Raw genomic sequence first — 24500 nt, forward strand, 5'->3', positions numbered from 1 at the left:
GTACGCTTAACATGCTAAACCTGAGGGAGGGCTTCTGGCAGACCAATCACAGCGCTTGCGGTCTTCCTGACTTCTGAAAACCAGCATCCTTAGAAACACTTTGAACATCATAGAACGTCAGTTCATCATAATATACATCATTCACCCGCTATATTGCTAAAACTACCCGATTTTTCATATCAACTGAAAAATACACCAGTATAACTTGCTTTTCTTGAGACGCCCCTGCTTCAGAGAATAGTTAATGATATGCTAATGCCCCGCCCCCCTCGTGACATGATTGGTTACAGGGAGATTTTTGACGGCAGAAACACCGGCGATTTGGTTCACTGCAGTTTTAAAGAGAAAATACTCAGCAATGGTGTTGACTTATGAATTTGCACATGGTTTGTCTTAAAGCATATTAAAAACACAACATATATATACACTCACCTAAAGGATTATTAGGAACACCTGTTCAATTTCTCATTAATGCAATTATCTAATCAACCAATCACATGGCAGTTGCTTCAATGCATTTAGGGGTGTGGTCCTGGTCAAGACAATCTCCTGAACTCCAAACTGAATGTCAGAATGGGAAAGAAAGGTGATTTAAGCAATTTTCACCTTTTGCCTGGCATGGTTGTCGGTGCCAGACTGAGTATTTCACAATCTGCTCAGTTACTGGGATTTTCACGCACAACCATTTCTAGGGTTTACAAAGAATGGTGTGAAAAACATCCAGTATGCGGCAGTCCTGTGGGAGAAAATGCCTTGTTGATGCTCGCGGTCAGAGGAGAATGGGCCGACTGATTCAAGCTGATAGAAGAGCAACTTTGACTGAAATAACCACTCGTTACAACTGAGGTCTGCAGCAAAGCATTTGTGAAGCCACAACACACACAACCTTGAGGCGGATGGGCTACAACAGCAGAAGACCCCACCGGGTACCACTCATCTCCACTACAAATAGGAAAAAGAGGCGACAATTTGCACGAGCTCACCAAAATTGGACAGTTGAAGACTGGAAAAATGTTGCCTGGTCTGATGAGTCTGGATTTCTGTTGAGACATTCAGATGGTAGAGTCAGAATTTGGCGTAAACAGAATGAGAACATGGATCCATCATGCCTTGTTACCACTGTGCAGGCTGGTGGTGGTGGTGTAATGGTGTGGGGGATGTTTTCTTGGCACACTTTAGGCCCCTTAGTGCCAATTGAGCATTGTTTAAATGCCACGGCCTACCTGAGCATTGTTTCTGACCATGTCCATCCCTTTATGACCACCATGTCCCCATCCTCTGATGGCGACTTCCAGCAGGATAATGCTCCATGTCACAAAGCTCCAATCATTTCAAATTGGTTTCTTGAACATGACAATGAGTTCCAGTACTAAAATGGCCCACACAGTCACCAGATCTCAATGTGGTGGAACGGGAGCTTCGTGCCCTGGATGTGCATCCCACAAATCTCCATCAACTGCGAGATGCTATTCTATCAATATGGGCCAACATTTCTAAAGAATGCTTTCAGCTCCTTGTTGAATCAATGCCACGTAGAATTAAGGCAGTTCTGAAGGCGAAAGGGGGTCAAACACAGTATTAGTATGTGTTCCTAATAATCCTTTAGGTGAGTGTACAAACAACATTAACAACTTGATAACTTAAGTCATTTTGAGGCCCCCTGGTTGAGAAACATTGATTTAAATAATATTTGGGAATTTGTGACAAAAATATTGGCTGTAATTAATTTTTTTTCCTTCATATAATTTTTTTGCATTCTGTTGTCCGTCATGTGTTCAGGCCATCCTCGCCGCCGGCAGTATGATGCAGACTCATGGAGATTATGACGTGGCCATGAACAAGTATCGTGTAGCGGCATACGCTGTCCCCGAGAGCCCCCCGCTCTGGAATAACATCGGGATGTGCTTCTTCGGCAAAAAGAAATACGTCGCTGTGAGTTACAGACCATCACTGGAACATTTTCTACCCTAGTTCATCCCTTGTTGATTTCATGTCCCTCCTGCCTCTCTCCTCCAGGCCATCAGCTGTCTGAAGAGGGCGAACTACCTGTCTCCGTTTGATTGGAAGATCCTGTATAATCTGGGTTTGGTTCATCTCACCATGCAGCAATACGCATCAGCTTTCCACTTCCTGAGCGCCGCCATCAACCTAAGGCCACGCATGAGCGAACTCTACATGCTCCTGGCCGGTACATACATCCCATAATCAATAGCTATGTTTCCAGCCACCTATTTTTATGCAACTTTTGGGACATCGCAAGATGTGCTTAAATTCTAAAAGTTGAAGCAGAGAAATGTTTTATGCGATAAGAAGACATGCGCATAAACTTCGATGGAAACACATATACTGAATAAATCCCTCGATGCGCAACCAGTGGACCAATCACATCGCATTTGGGGTTTCTTCTCACAATATTCTTAGCACAGTATTACTCTTAAGAGGATTGTGTGTGCACGAGAAAACATTAAACTTGGCGTATAGGACAATGCACACTGAGCCACCTATTGCACCATCAGCCCATTTCGCGGTGTGGTTTCTTGGCCCCCACAGAGTGTGTGTTAAAGCAGACCTAAGGCCTTGAAATATGATGTACTGCCCTAACTAAAGCCACATTTTTTAACACTTTTTCACAGTACCTGTCTTTTTATTAGACCCTTGAACTTGGCATATAGGACAATGCACACAGCAATATTGTGCCATCAGCCTGTTTCGTGTCATGGTTTCTCCGGTGCCACAGACGATGCGTTAAATTGGACATAATTGACATTAGAGGTACTACCAAATTATGAGCACAGATCTCTATTAATTCATGTGCGTCTATGCTCTCGTAAGATGGCAGTGACACACGAAGGAAATGGGTCATGGTATATATAAAACTAGAAATTGTACACAAAAAAATGCACATGGGAATAGTTTCTCAGGGGCACGAAAAAGTTCCTCATGTGCATGCAGAAGCCTGTATACTTATTTTTTTATTTTAGGGGCTCTGTATGTTGTCACTTCGAGAAAATCAATTAACCCCCCCGCCCCCGCTGAGAAATAGATATTTTGAAATTTGATTTTGAAATGGATATGTAGTCTATTTGTAATAAAAAGTGCCTCAAAACGAAACTTTTAAAGATTTAATGCCACAATCCTCACAAACTTGATCAAATCCAGCACATCTGTGAATCGCATTTACCAAATAAACAAAAAACTCACATGACTTTGCCTCAACAGAGGATGTGATTGGATCACTGGACTAACCAGCGGGCCAATTGTATCACAGCATCTCATATGCTGGGTTGGCGGCTCTGAAATGCCTGAGCCAAAGTCTGTCATCACAATGATTTGGTTTAATTCCTTCCCAGAAGCGTCTCACACGATTGCCTTGCCAAACACAGAGACACAGTTCATTTATGATGTACGAAAAAGTATTACAGATATTTTGCGCCAGTTTCCCAGGACACATCTGCGACTTTGCTTTTAAATGTTTATTTTTATTAAACAAAATATATTTGTTATAGTTGTAAAAGTCAGGTTCCTTAAAGGGTTAGTTCACCCAAAAATGAAAATGAGCCCATGATTTACTCTCCCTCAAGTCATCCTAGGTTTATATCACTTTCTTCCTTTTTAGACGGATAAAATCGGAGTTATATTAAAAAAGTCCAGGCTAATCCAAGCTTTATAATTGCAGTAATAGTTTTTGAAGTCCATAAAAAAATGCATCTGTCCATCAAACAACGTGCTTCACGCGGCTCTGGGGTGTTAATAAAGGCCTTCTGAAGCGAATCGATGCGTTTGTGTAAGAAAAATATCCATATTGAAAACTTTATCAAGTAAAGTTTCGGTCGATCGCCTTCCGTGAAAAAGAAAGTGCCTTTACTTTACTTTATAAGTTTTAAATGTGGTTATTTTTCTTACACAAACGGAAATGGACTTCAAAAACAAAGCAACTATTACTGCAATTATAAAGCTTGAAAGAGACAGGACTTTTTGAACATAACTCCGATTTTATTCGTCTGAAAGAATAAAATCATAAACACTTAAGATGACTTGAGGGTGAGTAAATCATGGGATAATTTTCATTTTTGGGTGGACTATCCCTTTAAAGAGCATTGTGAATGTGAGAATCCAGTTTAATTTGTTTGAATTATCTTCATCAGTTGCCCTGACCAATCTGGATGACGCCGATAACGCCCGCAGGTCATACGAGCAGGCGGTTCAGCTAGATGAGTATGTTCTCACACCCTGATCTGTGCTGGTTAATCTACATGAGCTAATGCAGAACTTGAGTTAAAGTGGCTGAATTTTGCCCTGACAGGTCAAACTCGCTGGTGAGCCTGAACTTTGTGGTGTTCCTGTATAATCAGGGCGATAAGAAGGCCGCCCTGCAGCAGTACCAGGAGATGGAGAGAAAAGTCAACGCTCAGCTTGAGAACAACAGCAACACAGAGTTTGACCCCGAGGTACTGACGCCTGGTCTTATTCTGCCCACTTAGACATGAAGAGAACATATGACTGACACTGAATGTGACAAAACAACCGTTCTGGTGATGATTATGTAGTTTACTAGCAATAAAAACAAAACCCTCAGGTGTCTTTTAAAGATTTGATGCCACAATCCTCACAAACGTTATCAAATCTGTAAATCATATTAAAGGAACACGCCACTATTTTTGAAAATAGGCTCATTTTCCGTCTCCCCTAGAGTTAAACAGTTGAGTTTTACCGTTATCGAATCCATTCAGCCGATCTCCGGGTCTGGCGGTAGCACTTTTAGCATAGCTTAGCATAGATCATTGAATCTGATTAGACCGTTAGCATCTCGCTCAAAAAAATGACCAAAGAGTTTAGAAATTTTTCCTATTTTAAACTGGACTCGTCTGTCGTTACATCGTGTACTAAGACCGACGGAAAATGAAAAGTTGTGATTTTCTAGACCGATATGGCTAGGAATTAGTATAGAAAATATGAGGAAAATAATGTTTTTTTTAGTGCTGTCAGTTAAACGCGTTATTAACGACGTTAACGCAAACCTATTTTAACGGCGTCAATTTTTTTATCGCGAGATTAACGTTCTTTTTGGTCTAACAAACTTTGTAGTTTTTTCACATGCTGTTGCAACAACTAGTAACGTTAGAAAAACTACAACACCACTCCGGATGTAGCTAGACCGGAAACAAAACATCAGGCACGCTGCGGCTGCCCGCACTTTGGGCCATTAAAAGAGTAGACGTGGATGGCAAGCGTGAGACGCCGAAATGAGAAACGTATTATGCCATGGTTTAACTCAGGGGTCTTCAACTAAAAGTGCTTGTCTTGAGCGCTGCTTTCTGCTCTGATGGTGCGTTCACACCAGACGCGAATGAAGCGTTTTGCGCGAGTGATTTAAGTCAATGCAAAGACGCAAATAGACATTCTGCGGCGCGAATTAAGCGGCGTGCATGTCGCGTCATTCGCGTCCGGTGTGAACGCACCATCAGTCTCTTCTTCACTGCATGCTTGACCGCGCGTCTGGGTCTGAACGTAGTAACTGAGCATTGCAACGTTAACTGTTTCATTACGTCAAAAGGCTTCGCGGTCCGGATTCGGACCGGAGTCCGCTAGTTGGCGACCCCTGGTTTAACTGCACTATAGGCGGAGTCCTAGTTTACCTTGCATGTGCACTTTGTAATTTTATTTTGTATCACCCTGTTTTGATCCCTTAGAAAGGGCTGTTGAAGGGGCTGTTTGTGCAACAAAGTATTTGTTTCACCCTTTTATTGATGGGCAGTGTTACATTGTGTGAGATTATTTGCTCCAAGTGAGAATGTTGGTGTGAAATCGAACACTAAAGTATGCCAATGTTGTTTTCAATAAAACAAACATTTGAACAAAGCAAGCCGATCCACTTTTCTATGTTGATAAGAGCATTAAAATAAGAAAAAATAATGGGACAAAAAGAAATCAAGGGACATTTAGAATAAATAAAAATGTGCGATTAATTGTGAGTTAACTATGACATTAATGCGATTAATCGCGATTAAATATTTTAATCGTTTGACAGCACTAGTTTTTTTGCATTCTCCTAATCTGTTCTTCCTCATTTGTATCAATTTGGTAATTAGTAAAAAACACATGCTCACATTGCTATGAATTAAACCGTTGATTTTTACTGTTTTCGAATCCATTCAGTTGATCTCCGAGTCTGGCGGTAGCACTTTTAGCATAGCTTAGCATAGATCATTGAATCTGATTAGACCGTTAGCATCTCGCTCAAAAAAATGACCAAAGAGTTTAGATATTTTTCCTATTTTAAACTGGACTCGTCTGTCGTTACATCGTGTACTAAGACCGACTGAAAATGAAAAGTTGTGGTTTTCTAGGCCGATATGGCTAGGAATTAGTATAGAGAATATGAGGAAAATAATGTTTTTTTGCATTCTCCTAATCTGTTCTTCCTCATTTGTATCAATCTGGTAATTAGTAAAAAACACATCCTCACATTGCCATGAATTAAACAGTTGATTTTTACCATTATCGAATCCATTCAGCCGATCTCCGGGTCTGGCGGTAGCACTTTTAGCATAGCTTAGCATAGATCATTGAATCTGATTAGACCGTTAGCATCTCGCTCAAAAAAATGACCAGAGAGTTTCGATAATTTTCCTTTTTAAAACTTGACTCTTCTGTCGTTACATCGTGTATTAAGACCGACGGAAAATGAAAATTTTTGATTTTCTAGGCCCATATGGCTAGGAACTAATATAGAGAATATGAGTAAAATAATGTTTTTTTTGCATTTTCCTAATCTGTTCTTCCTCATTTGTATCAATCTGGTAATTAGTACAAAATTATGTTTCTCACACACATGCTCACATTGCCATGAATCACAGGCGGTCTCGTCTCTTTCTCACACAGATGGTTGAAATGGCTCAGAAAATGGGTGCCGCTCTACAGGCGGGTGAGAACCTGTACTGGAGCAAACCGGGCAAAGATGGCAAGACCAGCCACCGGTCCTCCTCCAGCAAACCCAGCAGCTCCCAGCAGCCCCTGGGCACCAACCAGGCCCTGGGTCAGGCCATGTCTTCAGCCGCAGGCTACAGCAAGAGCATGCAGATCACCACAGGTGCAGAACCCCTCGACTTACACTGACAGACAATGGCTGGATTCGTATACGCTAGGTTCATCCCAATGCTCCGTCTTTCTCTCCAGAGCCCGAGGCGGATGTGAGCAGCGTCCCGTCTCCCACTACAGTCACTCCTGGAGACCCCGAGGATGAGGATGAGGTAGAGGAGGCGGCCAAACTCACAGAGAAGAGTAAACCGAAAGCAGTGGCTGAATAGAGCTCAAACTTTATGTTTATAACTTATGAATGTACATATTTAGTTTAATTAAAGTGCAGGTTACAATCACATATTTTTAGATGTTCGAATGATTACATTAAATAAAGAAAATCAGAAATATTATAATTGCATATGAAAGTTTTGTATAAAAGCACTTTTCCATTAGTCAATCAAATCGTTAATGTCAATTCCAGTATTTAATAACACATAACTAGAATTAAAAGTTGTATCTATTAATAGTATTCAATGCTGTACAGCTTTATTTTTTTATTAACGAACGTTAAAAAATAATTATTGGCACTCCTGGTTAATATGATCAAAGATGGCTGTAAAAATAAATCTGCAGTGTTTATCCTTAGCAAAAATCTAACCTTTCATTGAATTGAAAGTGGGGGGTAAATCGCATTACGAAATAAATGCTTTTCTCCAAAACACGTCGGCCACAATTATTGGCGCCCCTAGAATTTTTGTATCTGACCAAATGTTGAGCAAGCAATCTCATTGGCTGCAGGATCAGCAGAACCAATCAGCTTGTGCTATGTAAAGGACCGATCAGCCTGTGCCCTCTTGAGTTTCATCGCTGAGCTAGAGATTGAATGCATTTTCTACATGAACTAATGGGACCTTATTGTAAATAGTCACCAAAAAAAAAAACATTATCAACTTTCCTGTAGCTCAAACAGTAGAGCATGGCACTAGCAACAACAAGGTCATGGGTTCGATTCCCAGGGAAAGCAAGAACTGACAAAAATCTAAAATGTGTACCTTGAATGCAATGTAAGTCGCTTTGGATAAAAGCGTCTGCCAAATGCATAAATGTAAATGTCAACATTTTGATCTTTGTAACACAACCACACCATAATAATAAAAAAGACATTTTATAACTGGAACAGAAGTGTTTTATTTATATAAAAATATTCCATACTCATGTTAACACAGCTAATATTTCTAGCGTTAACATTTATGATTGACATTTTGCCCGGTAAAGACTTTGTTGCATAATCACATGTGCAAACTAGAACCCTAAAATGTTTTATATATACCTAAAAGTTGCATGAATATGAACTTTCTGTTAGTTTCTCACACCAAGACTCAACATTTGCAAAACAATAAACCCATCTCTAAGTATTTCTGATAAAGTCAAACTCAAAAAACATGACTGCAGTTCAAATCACACTAACACGGATGTCAAATCTAAACACTTTCGGGCGTAACCATTACTAGAAGTTGGTTTGAGAAACTAACAGCGTCAACATGGAGTGTAACAGAAACACAGAACAAGATTTCACAAGCCGAGGCTTTTCCTCCAACGGCTTATTCATGAAACGCATGTGTGTGTGTGTGTAAACTGTTTGTAAACTCATTCGTGGTTCGTTTCCAGCACTGCTGAATGTTTCTAAGACTGTTCAAAGTTAAGCTTTCGTTAAAAAGCCTCAGGTTCGTCAAACGTTAAGGCTGATTTAAGACCATTCACATACTGAGATTAATTAGTACGTCCCAAATAAAACATTAAAAATGATACGTCGAAAGTGTGTGGATGGTACAACATGGCTGAGAAGATCAGCTTTATGACAAAAAAAAAGAATAAATGACGTCATTTGTATGTACAGTACATAGTGTGTGTGATAGGAAGCATCATAAAATCACAACAGTCGTCTTTAACGCCACCTTCAGTACATGATTCACCAGAAATCACAGCTGACCAAACTGTAAAATATTTACCATCTCTCTTATTATATACAAACGATGCTGGTACCAACGTACAAAACCCTACAGCTACAGTCCCACCCTTAAGAACAATAAGATACATTTAAAGGGATAGTGCACCCAAACATTTTAATTGTGTAATTTCCTCACCCTCATCATAGTATTTTTTGTTCCTATATTCTTTGAAATATCATCTTTTGTGTTCAACAGAACAGAAGAAAGTAACTCATACAGGTTTGGAACAACTTGAGGGCGAGTAGATGACGACAGGATTTTCATTTTTTGTGTGAACTATCCCTTTAAGACAAGAATAATGAATGGTACTTAATATTTAAATGACTTTATGTGCATTTAATAAGCTGGGGATCTAAACTATTAAGTATAAACTATTATTTAGGACTAGATTGGGAACATTGCTTTACTTATTTCTACTTAATTTCATTAGGATAAGAGAACTTTACATTACTTGACATGGATAAACATGTATCACTCGACTGCATAAACCTGGTTAACCTGAAGTTCTGATGCTTATTAACGGTTCAAATACCAAATAAAGGAGTGTTTAGGGCAGGGTTCCTCAAATCTTACCCTGGAGGTCCAATGCGCTGCAGAGTTTAGCTCCAACCCTAATCAAACTCCCCTACCTGTAGTTTTCTAATGAATCTGAAGACATTGATTAGCATGTTCAGGTGTGTTTGATTAGGGTTGGAGCTAAACTCTGCAGCGCATTGGACCTCCAGGGTAAGATTTGAGGAACCCTGGTTTAGGGTATTCAATTGAGATCAAAATCATCCTTTGGTTCCCCTTTCAGCCGCCCCAATAGCAACCACAGGTCTGCTCCTGTTAGTATGAGTTAGTCTTCTCATAGTTTTAAAAAACTAAAGGAGTAGTTCACCGTTGTCATCATTTACTCACCCTCGTGTTGCCCAAAACCCACCCCAATTTCTTCTGAAAATAAAGGAGGTCATTTAGGTTTGAGGGTGAGTGAATGATGACCGAACTTTATTCCACCGATCAAAACAAAATGGCGTCGTTACGTTCAGTGCTGTCTTTCACAATATGATTTCAGACATAAGTAGCAACAACAAAGTCTCTGGAAAGAGGACAGTGCACTCGCGATGCTCTGCGAGTCTTTTTCGAGAAGAGGATCTAACGACGTCTTTCTTCACATAGCTCTTAGAGCTCAGGCGGAGGAGGCGTGGCCTCTGAAAACAGAAGTCCCTCTGCTGAGATGGCGTCCCCCAATCCCACAGTCCTAAGCGGCTGTTTGCACACCAGCACCGGCGTGAGATGGAAAGACACGTTCCCTCTGCGCCACGTGGTAACCGGTCTCGTCGGATCCACTTTTAGGCTCTCCCTCGGTTCTGAGAAGGAGCTGTAGAAGTTTAAAGGCACCTTGAGGACCACCTTATTAGTATCCACCGCTTGCAGGCCGCAGGCTTGACTGCTGGCCACACGGGCTCCTGCTGACACCGCAGCTGCCTGGTTCCCCCAGTGTCCGTCCACCGTGGCCAGGATGTGGTACGCCAGTGTGTGGAAGTGGATCCGCGTCAGATCGGCCTCGGATTCTGGGTCCGCCCGGCCGTGCTGCTCCAAGATCCAGAGCAGGATGTCGCTGACGCGGCCCACGTCGGGTACGCCGTCCCAGGAAGTGAGGTCAGCGTGAGGTCCTCCTCCGGACTGGGTCAAAAACAGCAGCTCCTGTTCGTTCAGGCCGATGGAGTTCACGATAGGAATGACCTGCTGGAACAGAAGAGCGCAAAGAAACCTGAATGTTGTAGAGGAAAATCTACATGTTGAATTTATAGTTTTTCTTCAGGTGACAAATACAAAAACTTCGGACCCACTTTATATTAGGTGTCCTTAAAGCTAAACTTTTTTAGTTTGTTCTTAGCTAAAAACACTTAGTTCTTTCAAAAATATATGTGCTCATTAATGTACATTTACTTCTTTCAAGTAATAAAGTATTCTCGTAAGTTTATAATATGCTATTGAAAATACATACGGGTGAGGGGTTTGAATGCGGGTCGCCATGTTGCTCCTCCATCTTGAAAGTACATTAGCCAAAGAGGGACATACCCGTAAATTCAAGCTTCGCCTTTCGTGTTTTAACACTCGATGGCACCGTGTCGAATGTGGACGAGGTCGAACTTGAAGCCATGTTAATCTTGGACTAAATCGGCCACCGTAGGAGTTAAAACGAAATCGGAATTGAGAGGAAGAGAAACTAATATTCACTGGATGGTCATATACCTTTTCACCACTAGATGGGGGAAAATATCACACAGTGTAGCTTTAACTACTATGCAGGGTTTTTCCTGCATTGAAATTTTTTTGGCGTCGCCAAAAAATTGTCCCGCCAAAGCCTAATTTGATGAGTTATTGTGATTTATGAGTGATGTAGAATAGATGCTGCGCTTGTGACTGAGTGACAGAGAGAACGATCAGAGAGCTCCCCCGCACAAACTCTCTGGGTCTTCAAAATAATCAGTGTTAGCTCTCTCTCATATTTCACATATTCATCAAAATCAAAAGATTGGAAGACTGAATCCATGCTGCACGTGACACATTCGGACAATTTTTTCCTAGAATTACCCCTGGGTGTGAATTGCGCTCAAAAAACGTTGACTTTTCTCTGACCAGCTGACGTAAAGCATACTTTAAATAAACGGGAAACAAATTATATTCAGTTATGAAGTGTTTTCTGTGTGTTGACATCTTTCGCGATGTTCTAACAGACGGGATTCGCACACAACGCGTCTGCTAATGTCCGATTCGCCACCTAACGACTCCTTTGAACCGAATCATTTTAACGACTGGCCAGAACAACTGAACTGTCCAACACTGAACTAGCAAATCAGTTTAATCATTTACTCAGAACGCATCTGAAATGAGAACACAAGTGTGCTTACCCAATTTAGCAAGAGTGGATAGTAAGAATTATTTTTAATTATCACCAGTATTTCAGCTTATTTCTGTTGACAATGTGTAGTAAAATAAATAGCCTACAATCATTTAGACTGGAGTGAGGTAAAACCAAAACAATGTTGTTATTAGCTAGCTGATAATTTTTATTAAATTGCATATGGCAGAAAATTTGGCTATTTGTTAATTTTTAATGCTACTTTTTAATATTGTTATGATTATATACCAAAACAATTATCTGTAAATAGTGTAAAAAATGAGGAACAAAAACAATAACAAACGTCGATGTAAGAGATCATACATAATATGAGATATCAAAATAAGATGATCAAAATTACTAGCATTTTTTAAATGTATTGTCATTATTGCGCTCGCAGATCACGTGGGTAGGGTGTGTGTGTGTGTGTGTGTGTGTGTGTGTGTGTGTGTGTCAACCACCACCGAAGACCATTTTTGACCCAGGAAAAACCCTGCTATGTACTAACATTTTAATTAATAATTTGATACAATGCACTTATTGTGTACATGCATGTTTTTACATTGTACTTACATTTTTAAAAATACCTGCTTGTAATTACATCTGTAATTAATTTCTGTAGTTACATTTGTAATTACACTGCAGACCCTTCCCTTACACCTAACCCTACCCTTAAACTTACCCACACCACCACACCTGTCCCTAACTCTACCCTTAAACTTACCCACACCACCACACCTGTCCCTAACTCTACCCTTATCCCACCTCAATATCAGCAAAAGGGTTTTGCAACACAATTTGAACACAGTAAGTACATTGTACTTATTTTTTGGTGTAAGTACATAGTACTTGAGGCCACCTAATAAAAAGTGGGGCCAAAACTTCCTCATAATGCTGTGTTCACACCAAACGCGAATAGAGCGTCTGGAACGAGTGATTTCAATGTTAAGTCAATGGAAAGGCGCGTTGACTCGCGTCTGGAGGTCCTGTGGCGCGATAGACGCGATTTGAGCGTCTTGCGGCGCGAATGGTGCTTTTTGTGCATTCACGCGTTTGAAGCGAATTCGCGTCTGACGTCTGAGTTGAAAATTTTTAACTTTGCCGTCAATTCGCGCCTTGTTAACCAATCAGGAGCCTGCTCGCTGCGGTCACGTGGTAAAGTGACGTGATGAGAAACCCTGCATAATTTAAAAATACTACTATTGTGTCACAAAATGTAGTTTTAAGATTTTTTTCAGGTGAGAATGTAGTTGTTTAAAGCTCAAATCTGTGGTTTATTTATAAAGAGAGCACCTATTTAAATCTTGTGTTTTTGGAGTTGTGAGATCCAGTGGATCAGCGGCGCTCAGCGCTCATTAACCCCGGCGAGAGCAGCCTTTCCTCAGCCAGTCCTTCTGCCGTCTGCCGCTGGCTCTGATGTCCTGTGGTGGTTCGTCTTGTGTGGATCTATGGCCGATCTTTGGTGTCATGAATCTATAATTTGTTGTCTGCCAAATCGTTTTGACTGAGGGCAAAGAGAAGTTTCATAACTTTATTTTTTAAGGATATTTAAATATACATGCAGTGAAGATAATGTTGCCTGGAGCACATTTGTGTGGCTATTAATATTTAATATATATTTTTAATGAAAATGAAAAGAGGTAGAGTTGTGTTTTATGACATTTCTCCTGGGAGCGCCTTGAACGCGCATCTATTTCGCTTCAAACGCTCGATTTATACGCGCGAATGGATTCAAAATGTTCAAGCGTCCAACTAGACGTGATTTTGACGCTCTATTCGCGTTTGGTGTGTACGCAGCATAACGCAGTCATGAAAAGTGCAATGCAACAAAAGCACATAACTCCTATGAAGACGTGTATGCTAGTGACTGATATATGAATTAATCAGCCTGGTCATTTTAAGATTATTGGTTATTATCTGTGCCTAAATACGTGAATAAATTAATAAAGGTTTGACATTTATATATATTTTGAATTAAACAAATGCAAGGATAGTGCCATTGTTCTTGATTGTAGAGAGGCTAAACTAGCACATCAGAAAAACGTAACATTCAATGACTTTTTACACTGGAACACTTTTCAAAGTAACATTCCTCAACACTGTTCATTGTTTTACACCACTAACAATAATCCCCAAACTTCATCCTTACTGCATATCAACTGAGCGTTAGCATTCATTAAACCTACACAATTACCTCCTCCAGGATGCGGTTCATGTAGTCTCTGTCTGTCATGCTGGCCAGCTCAAGGTGGATGGGCACCTCGTTCCTCACGTCTGAGATGGCCACCACCGCCTGCAGGAAGTCAGGACACAGTCACCATTAAAAAAAGACTAAATGCTTGCGATCTAGTAAGAAGCAGCCGCGGTGAAGTGACCTTAAAATATGACTGTTACTCAGTCAGAGCTGCAAATACTACCTGTCAAAAGGTTTTGGAACAAGAACCATCTGTTATTAAATATGCGGTAACCAGTGATCAGATTGAGTGATTCAGACCTCTTTCAGTCGTTTATCCCAGAGATCTCGACCCATTCCTTCCATCATATGCAGTCCGGATAGAACCACCAGATCCGCCTCGAACTCCTCCAAACTGGCAATGAACGTCTCCAGCATGCTCATTTTCCCATTGGACACATCATGGGACAGGATGAAGCGGTTCGCCTGAGGAGCTTTCGAGGAACCCCACTGTTCACCTGTAGAGAGGAAACACTTTTGACTTTCTTAATGTACACTCACCGGCCACTTTATTAGGTACACCTTGCTAGTAATACTCAGACCGACACCAACAACGCCACCTTCAAAGTCCTTTAAACCTTTAACTGTCCCTTTTTGAGAATACACATGAAAATGCACTATCCAAACTTAAAGGGCTATAATTCAAGAATGCTTAGGAATATAGACCTATGTTTGGTTTCGTTTTAAAGAAGACACTCTGCAGATTATTGCTTAAGTGAAAGCAATTCAAAATATGAAAGTATGAAAATGTTATGGAAGTTTAAATTTACTGAAAATGAAAAATACTGTACTAAATATTTTTTATTTCATATAAAATATATATTTTACACAAAAAAACTATAAAATTACTATAAAATCAAAGCCATATGTCTAACCAAGTTGTGTTCCAAATTTGAAGTTGATATCACAAAAATTGAAGTCCCCATGAGATTGTTTAGGCGCTGTACCAAAAATAGCCACCGAGTGTCATTTAAATTCCATTGATTATGCATTTTCCTGTAAATTTCTGTCCAAATATCACTTCCATCACAAAACAGTCACCAAATATGGACCCTTGAGACTCAGACCTTTCCGACGATATGTGTTTTGTCAAGATTGGAAAAGATTTTGATTATAAAGTCGTTAAAATAATTGTTGTAATATGAAACATGACGACGCCCACTAGGGGGAGGAGCCCGCTAGAAGAATTTAGAGTAACGTTTCCATGGGAACACAATGTCCGATTTCAAAACGGTTTTCACAGGATGAATTTTGAGTTTGTAAGCTTTCGAATGATACCTCATTTATGATAATTACTTAAATATATGATACGGAAAAAAAAGGCGATCAAAAAAAGAGCACCAGGCGTCCCACCTGTGGGACAGTGAGAGTTAAGGGGTTTTAAATCACTTTTATTCCTCATTCTGATGCTCAGTTTGAACTTCAGATCGTATTGACTAGGGGTGCACCGATCCGATATTAGGATCGGATATCGGCCGCGATACTGACAAAATAGCTGGATCGGGGATCGGAAAAATGAACAGATCCACAAGCCGATCCAGGTGTTTTTTTCCATCGCAGCAGAACCGACGTCATTCGTCAGCTTCACGTGTGTCGCATGCTAGAAGAGACTCGGCTGTGTGGAGGAGATATTTCACGCTTGCCACGCGAACTAGTTCGCAGTGTCTGCAAAGTAACTTAAATGTTTCGAGGGGAGGTGGTATTACTGCAAAGTCAGGGTTTTTCCTGCATTGAACATTTTTTGACGGCCGCCAAAGCCTAATTTGATGAGTTATTGTGATTTACGAGTGATGTAGAACAGATGCTGCGCTTGTGACTGAGTGACAGAGAGACCGATCAGAGAACTCCTCCCCCGCGCACACTCTCTGGGTCTTCAAAATAATCAGCGTTAGCTCTCTCATATTTCACATATTAATCCAAATCAAAAGGTCGGAAGACCGAAACCATGTTGCACGTGACACATTCGGACAAATTTGTCCTTGAAATATCGCTGGTTGTGAATTGCGCTCAAAAAACATTGCCTCTTCTCTTACCAGCTGACATAAAGCATACTTTCAATAAACGGGAGACAAATTTTATTCAGTTATGAAGTGTTTTCTGTGTGTTGACATCTTTCGCGATGTTCTAACAGACGGGATTCGCACACAACGCGTCTGCTAATGTCCGATTCGCCACCTAATGACTCCTTTGAACCGAATCATTTTAATGACTGGTTAGAACAACTGAACTGTCCAACACTGAACTCATGAATCAGTTTATTAATTTACTCAGAACGCATCTGAAATGAGAACACAAGTGCTTACCCAATTAAGCAAGAGTGGGTAGTAAGAATTATTTTTAATTATCAACAGTATTTCAGCTTATTTCTGTTGACAATGTGTAGTAAAATAAATAGGCCTAGCCTACAATCATTTAATCTGGAGTGAGGTGAAACCAGAACAAAGTTGTTATTAGCTAGCTGATCATTTTTATTAAATTGCATATGGTAGAAAATTAGACTATTTGTTAATTTGTAATGCTACTTTTTAATATTGATATGATTATATACCAAAACAATTATCTGTAGTGTAAAAAATGTTTGGTAACTGTCAGATTACTATTGTATGTTTGACTGTTTTTTGTTTCCACTGCTACATTTTATTTATTTAAAGAAGTTTGATTACATTCTATTTTAGATTTGAAAGCACAATTGTTTTTTAAATAAATAAGAATTCAACACTTTACATTCATCTGTTATTTTGTCTTAGTTATGTTTAGTTAGTAAAGTCTGGTGCCTTTAGTCTCTTCAAGGAAGGTATAAGGTGGAAGATATACAGTTTATTATTAATTCAACAATAGTATCGGATCGGTATCGGGTATCGACAGATACACAAAGCCCAGGCATCGGTATCGGGACTGAAAAAGTCGGATCGGTGCACCCCTAGTATTGACCATGTCTACAGGCCTAAATGCATTGTGTTGCTGCCATGTGATTGGCCGATTAGATATTTGCCTTAACGAGCAGCTGGAGAGGTGTACCTAATAAAAAGGACGGCTTCTTGTCTTATTGTGAACAATTAATTGCTGAGTATTCAATGTTTCAAAGTCACAGAACTAAAACGGTTCGCCAGTGTCATTTCGAGGGAATCTCACCTGACTTGTACTCCAGGATAAGGTGGAACTCGTCTGTCTCCTGCAGAGATTCTGGCGGGACCACGATCTGTTCATCCAGCATATCATGAAGCTTCGGCCCCACCGGACCACACAAGAGGACCTGAGAGAGCACAGCACTCTTTAAGAACTGGAATCAGGTGCTCATCAGGTATGAAGGAGCTGCTTTTGCACACAAAGTCCGAAAGTTGGACCAATCAAATTGTCAGGGCAGGCTTTATACGATGATGGACAGATGATCAACAGTAACGTAATCATCACGCCACCAAAGAGCGCTTGTGTTGAATTCGGTGATGGGGGGTGGGGTAAAATGTGTGTTTTTTTGGTAGGGTTGCCTGCTAAAATTCACGTTCCTGGGTCTAAATATCACATAATTGGGGTCGCTTCAACCCGCGGACTTGGCAACACAGGTCAGTTGAGTTCTGTTGACATTTAACAACTAATGTTATGCGTCGCTCCATTGCTCTGATTGGTTGTAGGTCTATCCAATTGAGGTCTTTCCTGGTTCGGTTGAAACACACCCCATAATCACAGCCCAACGGAGCAGGAGCAGACTCATTTTCTGACTAGAATTGAGTATAACAACGTCAGGCTATCAAGGGTCACTCCTTCACCTTGAGCCGACTTGCGTACCACTGACCGCCGGAAGCTAGTTATTTTAGTCTATAAAGTTTTAAATATGGATATTTTTCTTACACAAACGCGCCACTTCACTTCAGAAGGCCTTTAATAACTCCCCGGAGCCGAGTGACGCAGTTATATGATGGATAGATGCACTTTTATGGACTTCAAAAATGAACCAGGACATTTTTTATATAAATCTGTGTTCGTCTGAAAGAAGAAAGTCATACACACATAGGATGACTTGAGGGAGAGTAAATCATGGGCTAATTTTCATTTTTGGGTGAACTAACCCTTTAAAAACGAAATACAACCTCACGTTGTGTCAATTACGTTTACACACCGTCTATCGGATATCAGCAAAAATCCAATATCGTGCACCCCTACTCAGTGTGCAAGGCATGACAACGTTGTACTAAAAACAGATGACATCGTTGTCAAAATTATCCCTGTTCACATGAATCTGCAAAAATGTCCAAAAAGGCTGTATCATGCATGCCAGGCCAGTAGTTGGAGATGTCGCTTTGTCAAGAAACCCGCCGTGAACGAGTAATGCGCATAACGTCACCGTTTTCACAAATTCGCGTTTTTGTTGTTTACATGGAGACGGTAAAGGCATCAAAACCTTGCACGTTGAAAACCGTTTTCAGAGGGTTGTGTTTTCAGGCCTCAAATGCAGTTGTGGTGTAAATGTGAATTTTTTTCAATTGCAAACGGTGTTGTGTAAACATTCCCTTAAAAATTAATCACGTTATTATGGAAAGGAAATTCAGGACAATTTGAGAGCTTTGTCCAGTGATGCCATCAGTGATTTTAGCACTAGCAGATAGGGCTGAAATGATTAGTCGACATTGTCGACAATAAAAAAAAAAATTTGTCGTATTATTGTAACACTTATTAGAGTCTCATCACTTGCCTGTATTTTGTTCCATACGCATGAAGACTTACAAAAGGCGATGTTAGGAAGAATATCATATCAGTTACTTTTTCATACTGTTAATTAAAAGGTGAATGAGTCAGCTCAATTGTCATGTAAGAGATTAATTAATATAATGTCATTTTGTCTGCGATGTCATTTGCAGATTAATATTTTTACCATTCTTTGTGTCCTGAAGTAAATGTTCATCTTTTTCTGTTTCAGTTCTAAGAAAAGCAGTGGGCCTATTATTTGCTGCCAAGAGAGGTTTACATTCAAACATCTATTTTTTTTTTGTCTGTAATGCAGCTAATTTTTGTTTATTATTATTTATTTTTTCAATTGAAAGCGAACAGAATATTTAGACAATGTTAGAGAGCATTTGTGTGTGATTTGAGTTCTGAGAACTTGGCTCAAAGTTCATTAAAACAACCATTTCAAAAGCTGAAGTAATTTTCTTTTTTATATATTATAGTTAGAATATGTATAACTCAATGTTTTAACAAATTGAAAAAGCTGAATAATCGTTCAAAATGTACTGATTAGTTGTCGATGAGAACGTCAATAATCGTCGATTAATCGTTCTAATAATCGTTAGATTAATCGATTATTAAAATAATCGTTTGTTGCAGCCCTACTAGCAGAACAGTTTGAAGCTTGCTTAGTAGTACAACAGATACTCACCACGAGTTGTGGATTAGATGCCAGTTTCTGGCCAATCAGAGCAGCGTTTCCGCCCACATAAAGCTGCAAGAAGCAAGACAAATATGTTGAGTAAATCTCAGAAATCTGGTCACATCAAAATCAATCACAAGTGTCTTATGGAGCAAATGATCCTGCAATGGGGATATTTTTAAGAAAATGTCAAATTTTCTATCAAATTGAAAGTGCTTATATAAATGCCAGATATTGTATATTCGTGTAAGAAGAATATTGTAAAATTATGTTTCATGAAAATAGCCTGGCATGGACGAGCTTCACTCTGAACGCTGCGCCTATTAATTACTGTTGATTATGCAAAATTAAATTTGACACAGAAACCCAACTCCCTCTCGTGCATTCAAATTAAACCATCGGATCTCAAGGGCCAGATTCATTTACAGCACATGCCAAAATTAAAACAGATATTATAGGACATATGCAGAATCAGATCGCACGCTTCAGCATCTGCGTTGAATTTAATCACAGTAAGGCTTGAATGAAACCTGTCGGACAGCTTTTAGTGTGCTCAGAGACCGGCTAATCTCGATCCAATCACGCTCTGCTCATCCCCCAAGGAAACACTTACTAGTTGTAAAGGCCACTCCTATGTCATAAAACACTTTATTGCACACCTGAGCGCCGGGATATTCTGCAGCCGCCCGTGCGATCCTTTGGAAAACCTGCTTATCTGAGAAGAAGCGCTCTGCGGCGGCACCCTTCCCCATGTAGTGGATGAAGGCCTCTTTCAGGTCCTCTTTGTTGTGTAGCACCTCATGGTCTCCGCCGGATCCTGGTTCAAGAGCAAGCGCCTGCAGCAGTCCCACCCCGGACACCACCACATCCACACAGGCATTCACCCTGATGGAGGAAACAAAGGCATGATGGGAACACCCACACATGTCCAGACCTGCTGCGTGCCAGAACTAATGAGGCCCGAACTATTGTGCAAGTGTCTTAGTTCATAAAAATTAGGGCTGTCAAAAGATTAATCACGATCCAAAATAAAAGTTTGTGTTTACATAATATATGTGTGTGTACTCTTAATTATTATTTATATATAAATACACACACATTCATGTATATATTTAAGAAATATTTGCATGTATATACATTTATATAATCTATAATATATATATAAATATAAATGTTTTATATATATATTAAAAAAGAAATCTTAAATATATACATGCTTGTGTGTGTATTTATATATAAATAATAATTAAGAGTACACACACACATATATTATGTAAACACAAACTTTTATTTTGGATGCGATTAATCGCGATTAATCTTTTGACAATAAAAATACAAAGTGTTACCGAATTAATCAAAAAATGAAATAATCAACAAAAAATTTAAAGAATGAATGAACAAGTCACAACTTCCTAGAAAGATGGTTTATTTGTTAATGTTTAACTGAAATAATTAACAAACAAAAGAAAAAAGTGACTTCATAACTATCTTGTTATTGTCACCTAAAACTATTTTTAAAAATTCAGTCATTTAAATAAAATAAAGTATAAATCTTAGATGAAAAATACTTCAACGAAAACTAGAAAATTTGCTTTATAAATATGTAATTAATCATAAATAATAATAATCAGTTAATTCATTCATAATAAATATATAATTAAATATAAAATAAAAGTAATATCATAATTTGAAAGGATAAGATTAAGTTGAAGTACTAAAGTAAAACTGAAATAAAAATAAAACAAAATAGAAATGTTTAGGAAAAATGACGAAAGCACATAACAAAATGACTAAAATGAAAAGTGAATTAAAAATAATAAATACTCTAAAAGTATGTAAATAATACTTATCAAAAGGTTTGTTTGAACAAAACAAAAAAAGGAAAGAAACAAAAAACGATTGAACTAAAGGGCACAAACAACAGAAGAACTAAGCGAAACAATGAACAAAGAAAGAAAGAATAAATGTTTGCTCACCCCACGGCCACTCTCCCCCAGCGGCGGGCCGGAGCCGTGATTATGGTCTGCCAGCCGCGAGCGATGGCCTCCTCCGGGGTCGGGGGGCGGGGCTCTGAGCCGCCACTCGGCTCCATCTGCGGCAGGGATTGGCTGACGTAGTTCAGCATGCGCGACGGTAGCTCCGGGTCAGTGTGGAACAGATAACCCATCCCCAACGCCAACATGGCCACCAGCACGGCCTTCCTCCACATGACCTGTGAAACACACAATCACAGACTTCCTGTTCAGTCATCAGCTCTTCCTGGGGGCTTCATTTCAATGCCTTTTTATCCGGTACCATGGTTTTTGGGACATGTACCATGGTAATGCAATGGTTTATTTTGAGATACAATACTAAATACCACTGGTTTTTGGACACATATCATGGTAATACTATGATTTTGGGCATGTATCATGGTAAAAAACATGTTTTAGGACATGTATCATGGTAATACCACATTTTTTGGACATGTCCCATAGTAATGCAATGGTTTATTTAGACATACCATGTTTTTGGACATGTACCATGGTAATACTATGATTTTGGGCATGTATCATGGTAAAAAAACATGTTTTTGGACATGTACCATAGTAATGCAATGGTTTGTTTAGACATATACCATGTTTTTGGACATGTACCATGGTAATACTATGCTTTTGGACATGTACCATAGTAATGCAATGGTTTGTTTAGACATATACCATGTTTTTGTACCTGTACCATGGTAATACTATGCTTTTGGACATGTTTCATGGTAAAAACCATGTTTCTGTACATGTACCATGGTCATGCAATGGTTTATTTCAACACATACCATTAAAAAAAAAAGTTTTTTGGACACATATCATGGTATTACCATGTTTTTTGGACATGTACCATGGTAATACCACATTTTTTGGACATGTACCATGGTCATGCAATGGTTTATTTAGACATACCATGAATACCATGGACTCATATCATGGTAATACCATGTTTCTGTACATGTACCATGGTCATGCAGTGGTTTATTTAGACACATACCATAAATACCATGTTTTTTGGACACATATCATGGTAATACCACGTTTTAGTAGATGTACCATGGTAATGCAATGGTTTGTTTAGACATATACCATGTTTTTTTGGACACATATCATGGTAATACCACTTTTTTGTACATGTACCATAGTAATGCAATGGTTTGTTAAGACATATACCATGTTTTTGGACATGTACCATAGTAATGCAATGGTTTGTTAAGACATATACCATGTTTTTGGACATGTACCATGGTAATACTATGCTTTTGGGCATGTATCATGGTAAAAACCATGTTTGTGGACATGTACCATGGTAATGCAATGGTTTATTTAAACACATACCATAAAAACCATGTTTTTTTGGACACATATCATGGTAATACCACATTTTTGTACATGTACCATGGTCATGCAATGCAATGGTTTATTTAAACACACCATAAATACCATGTTTTTTTTTGGACACATATGATAATACCACTTTTTTTGTACATGTACCATGGTAATGCAATGGTTTGTTTAGACATATACCATGTTTTGTACATGTACCATGGTCATGCAATGGTTTGTTTTGACACACACCATGAATACCATGGACACACATACCATTGCACATTTTCGGACGTGCATCATGGCAATACCATGTTTTAGTACATGTACCATGGCAATGCAATGGTTTATTTAAACGCATACCATGGACACATATCATGGTGATACCACATTTTCAGACATGCATCATGATAATACCATGATATTTGGACTTTGGGGATGTAGCATGGTCAAACTTGGCTTTTTGATATGGTACCAGTGCAGCTGCATGTTTGACATACTGTGGCACTATCATGTTTTTCAGGACAATCGATTGACATGGTAATACCATGTTATTTTGGCCACTGTGAACATGGACACAGAAAGTAGACTTTAGATTACTGAAACCAATGCATATCTATTTATAACACTGCAGGAGCTGTGCACGCGCACAGATCTCTCTCCATATATATAATCCCAGACTGTTTGACTGGTTAGATTAAATTGAAAGCTGATAATTGTGCAACACCAGCAGTAGCTGGCTAGTGCTAACAGCCCATTTCTGCTCATGTATGGGGCTTTAAATTAACACTTCAAATAAAATCACACCTCTGACAGAGACCACCTGCAGCATTTGAGTTGTTTAAAATGATGTTATAAATAAAATGACATTTCTGATAAGTAAGTTACATGTTGGAGTGAAATCAATGAGCTATCATGAGCTAGCCACATAGCAGACAAACCACCAGTTTACACAGCAATAACCAGAACACAACACTTTATCTTTAAGCTAATATAATCGAAACACTCTTTAATCCGAACAGATGGGCAGATCACTAACCTGACGGATGATAGACGAGACGAAAGAGTGTGTGTATGTGGTGAAGTTGAGTTGTGTCACCCTTCTTGGTCGAGGCAAAGTCTGTTTGTTAGCGACTAGCCGCTCCACTCTCTCCTGAGGGCAGCCAATAGTAAGTTTTCAAACCAAATATCATTGAGGTACAATTGGAAATAAAATTAAACAGAGAGCTAATTCATATTACAACATACAAAACTTAATTCAAATGTATGTAATTTTCAGCGTTCAACCCCCTAATAGAACAGTGTTGTTGTCTTTTGGGGAACCTGGGCAAACGTTGCCGCTAAAGTAACCAATCAGAAGCTCCGCCGAGCGTTGGGAACGTAACCGGAAGTTCAGCTCGAGTGGACGCACTAACGCAAGGTGAAAATATCTTTGCCCGGCGCCACGTCTAAATTATTAGAGCTCAGCAAGTTTTTTTGTAACACACCTTAAGCAAATTATATAAAGCACAGCAAACAAATAGTGAAGAACAGATCAATACATTTTTAAAACAGCGAATAAAACTTTTATATATTTATGTTTATAATAATTATAAGACTTTATTTTAAAATAAAGCCATTCGAGATCTAACTTTTAAAA

At 39.2% G+C, this 24500-nt stretch overlaps 2 protein-coding genes across 6 annotated transcripts in view; one reads left to right on the forward strand and one right to left on the reverse strand.

Annotated features, from left to right (window-relative positions):
* Positions 1-8195, forward strand: part of bbs4 (Bardet-Biedl syndrome 4) — a 22585-nt gene extending 14390 nt beyond the window's left edge. For both annotated transcript variants that reach the window (XM_079810195.1, XM_079810194.1), the window contains 6 exons: positions 1780-1932; positions 2017-2188; positions 4146-4215; positions 4304-4448; positions 6883-7090; positions 7177-8195. In XM_079810195.1, coding sequence (XP_079666321.1) covers positions 1780-1932; positions 2017-2188; positions 4146-4215; positions 4304-4448; positions 6883-7090; positions 7177-7307 — 879 coding nt within the window. In that variant the 3' untranslated portion in view covers positions 7308-8195. The remainder of the gene's footprint in view (positions 1-1779; positions 1933-2016; positions 2189-4145; positions 4216-4303; positions 4449-6882; positions 7091-7176) is intronic.
* On the reverse strand, positions 8189-23977 carry adpgk (ADP-dependent glucokinase). Of its 4 annotated transcripts, none has more exons than XR_013816021.1 (9): positions 23901-23977; positions 21488-21723; positions 20171-20396; positions 19521-19583; positions 17282-17402; positions 14411-14607; positions 14111-14209; positions 9839-10754; positions 8190-9619 (listed from the first exon to the last, which is right to left on the reverse strand). XR_013816021.1 is itself a non-coding variant. In XM_079810197.1 (8 exons), exons 2-8 carry the CDS (start codon positions 21718-21720, stop codon positions 10191-10193), a joined length of 1503 nt encoding a protein of 500 aa, XP_079666323.1. In that variant the 5' UTR covers positions 21721-21723; positions 23901-23977; the 3' UTR covers positions 8189-10190. The 4 variants fall into 4 exon arrangements, 2 of the variants coding, with proteins under 2 accessions (XP_079666323.1, XP_079666322.1); XR_013816022.1 differs by having other exon boundaries at positions 9839-10757; XM_079810197.1 differs by having other exon boundaries at positions 8189-10754.
* Positions 23978-24500: the final 523 nt, after the last annotated feature.

This window comes from Gobio gobio (assembly GCF_949357685.1).
Source record: "Gobio gobio genome assembly, chromosome: 25".
NCBI classification, from domain to species: domain Eukaryota; kingdom Metazoa; phylum Chordata; class Actinopteri; order Cypriniformes; family Gobionidae; genus Gobio; species Gobio gobio.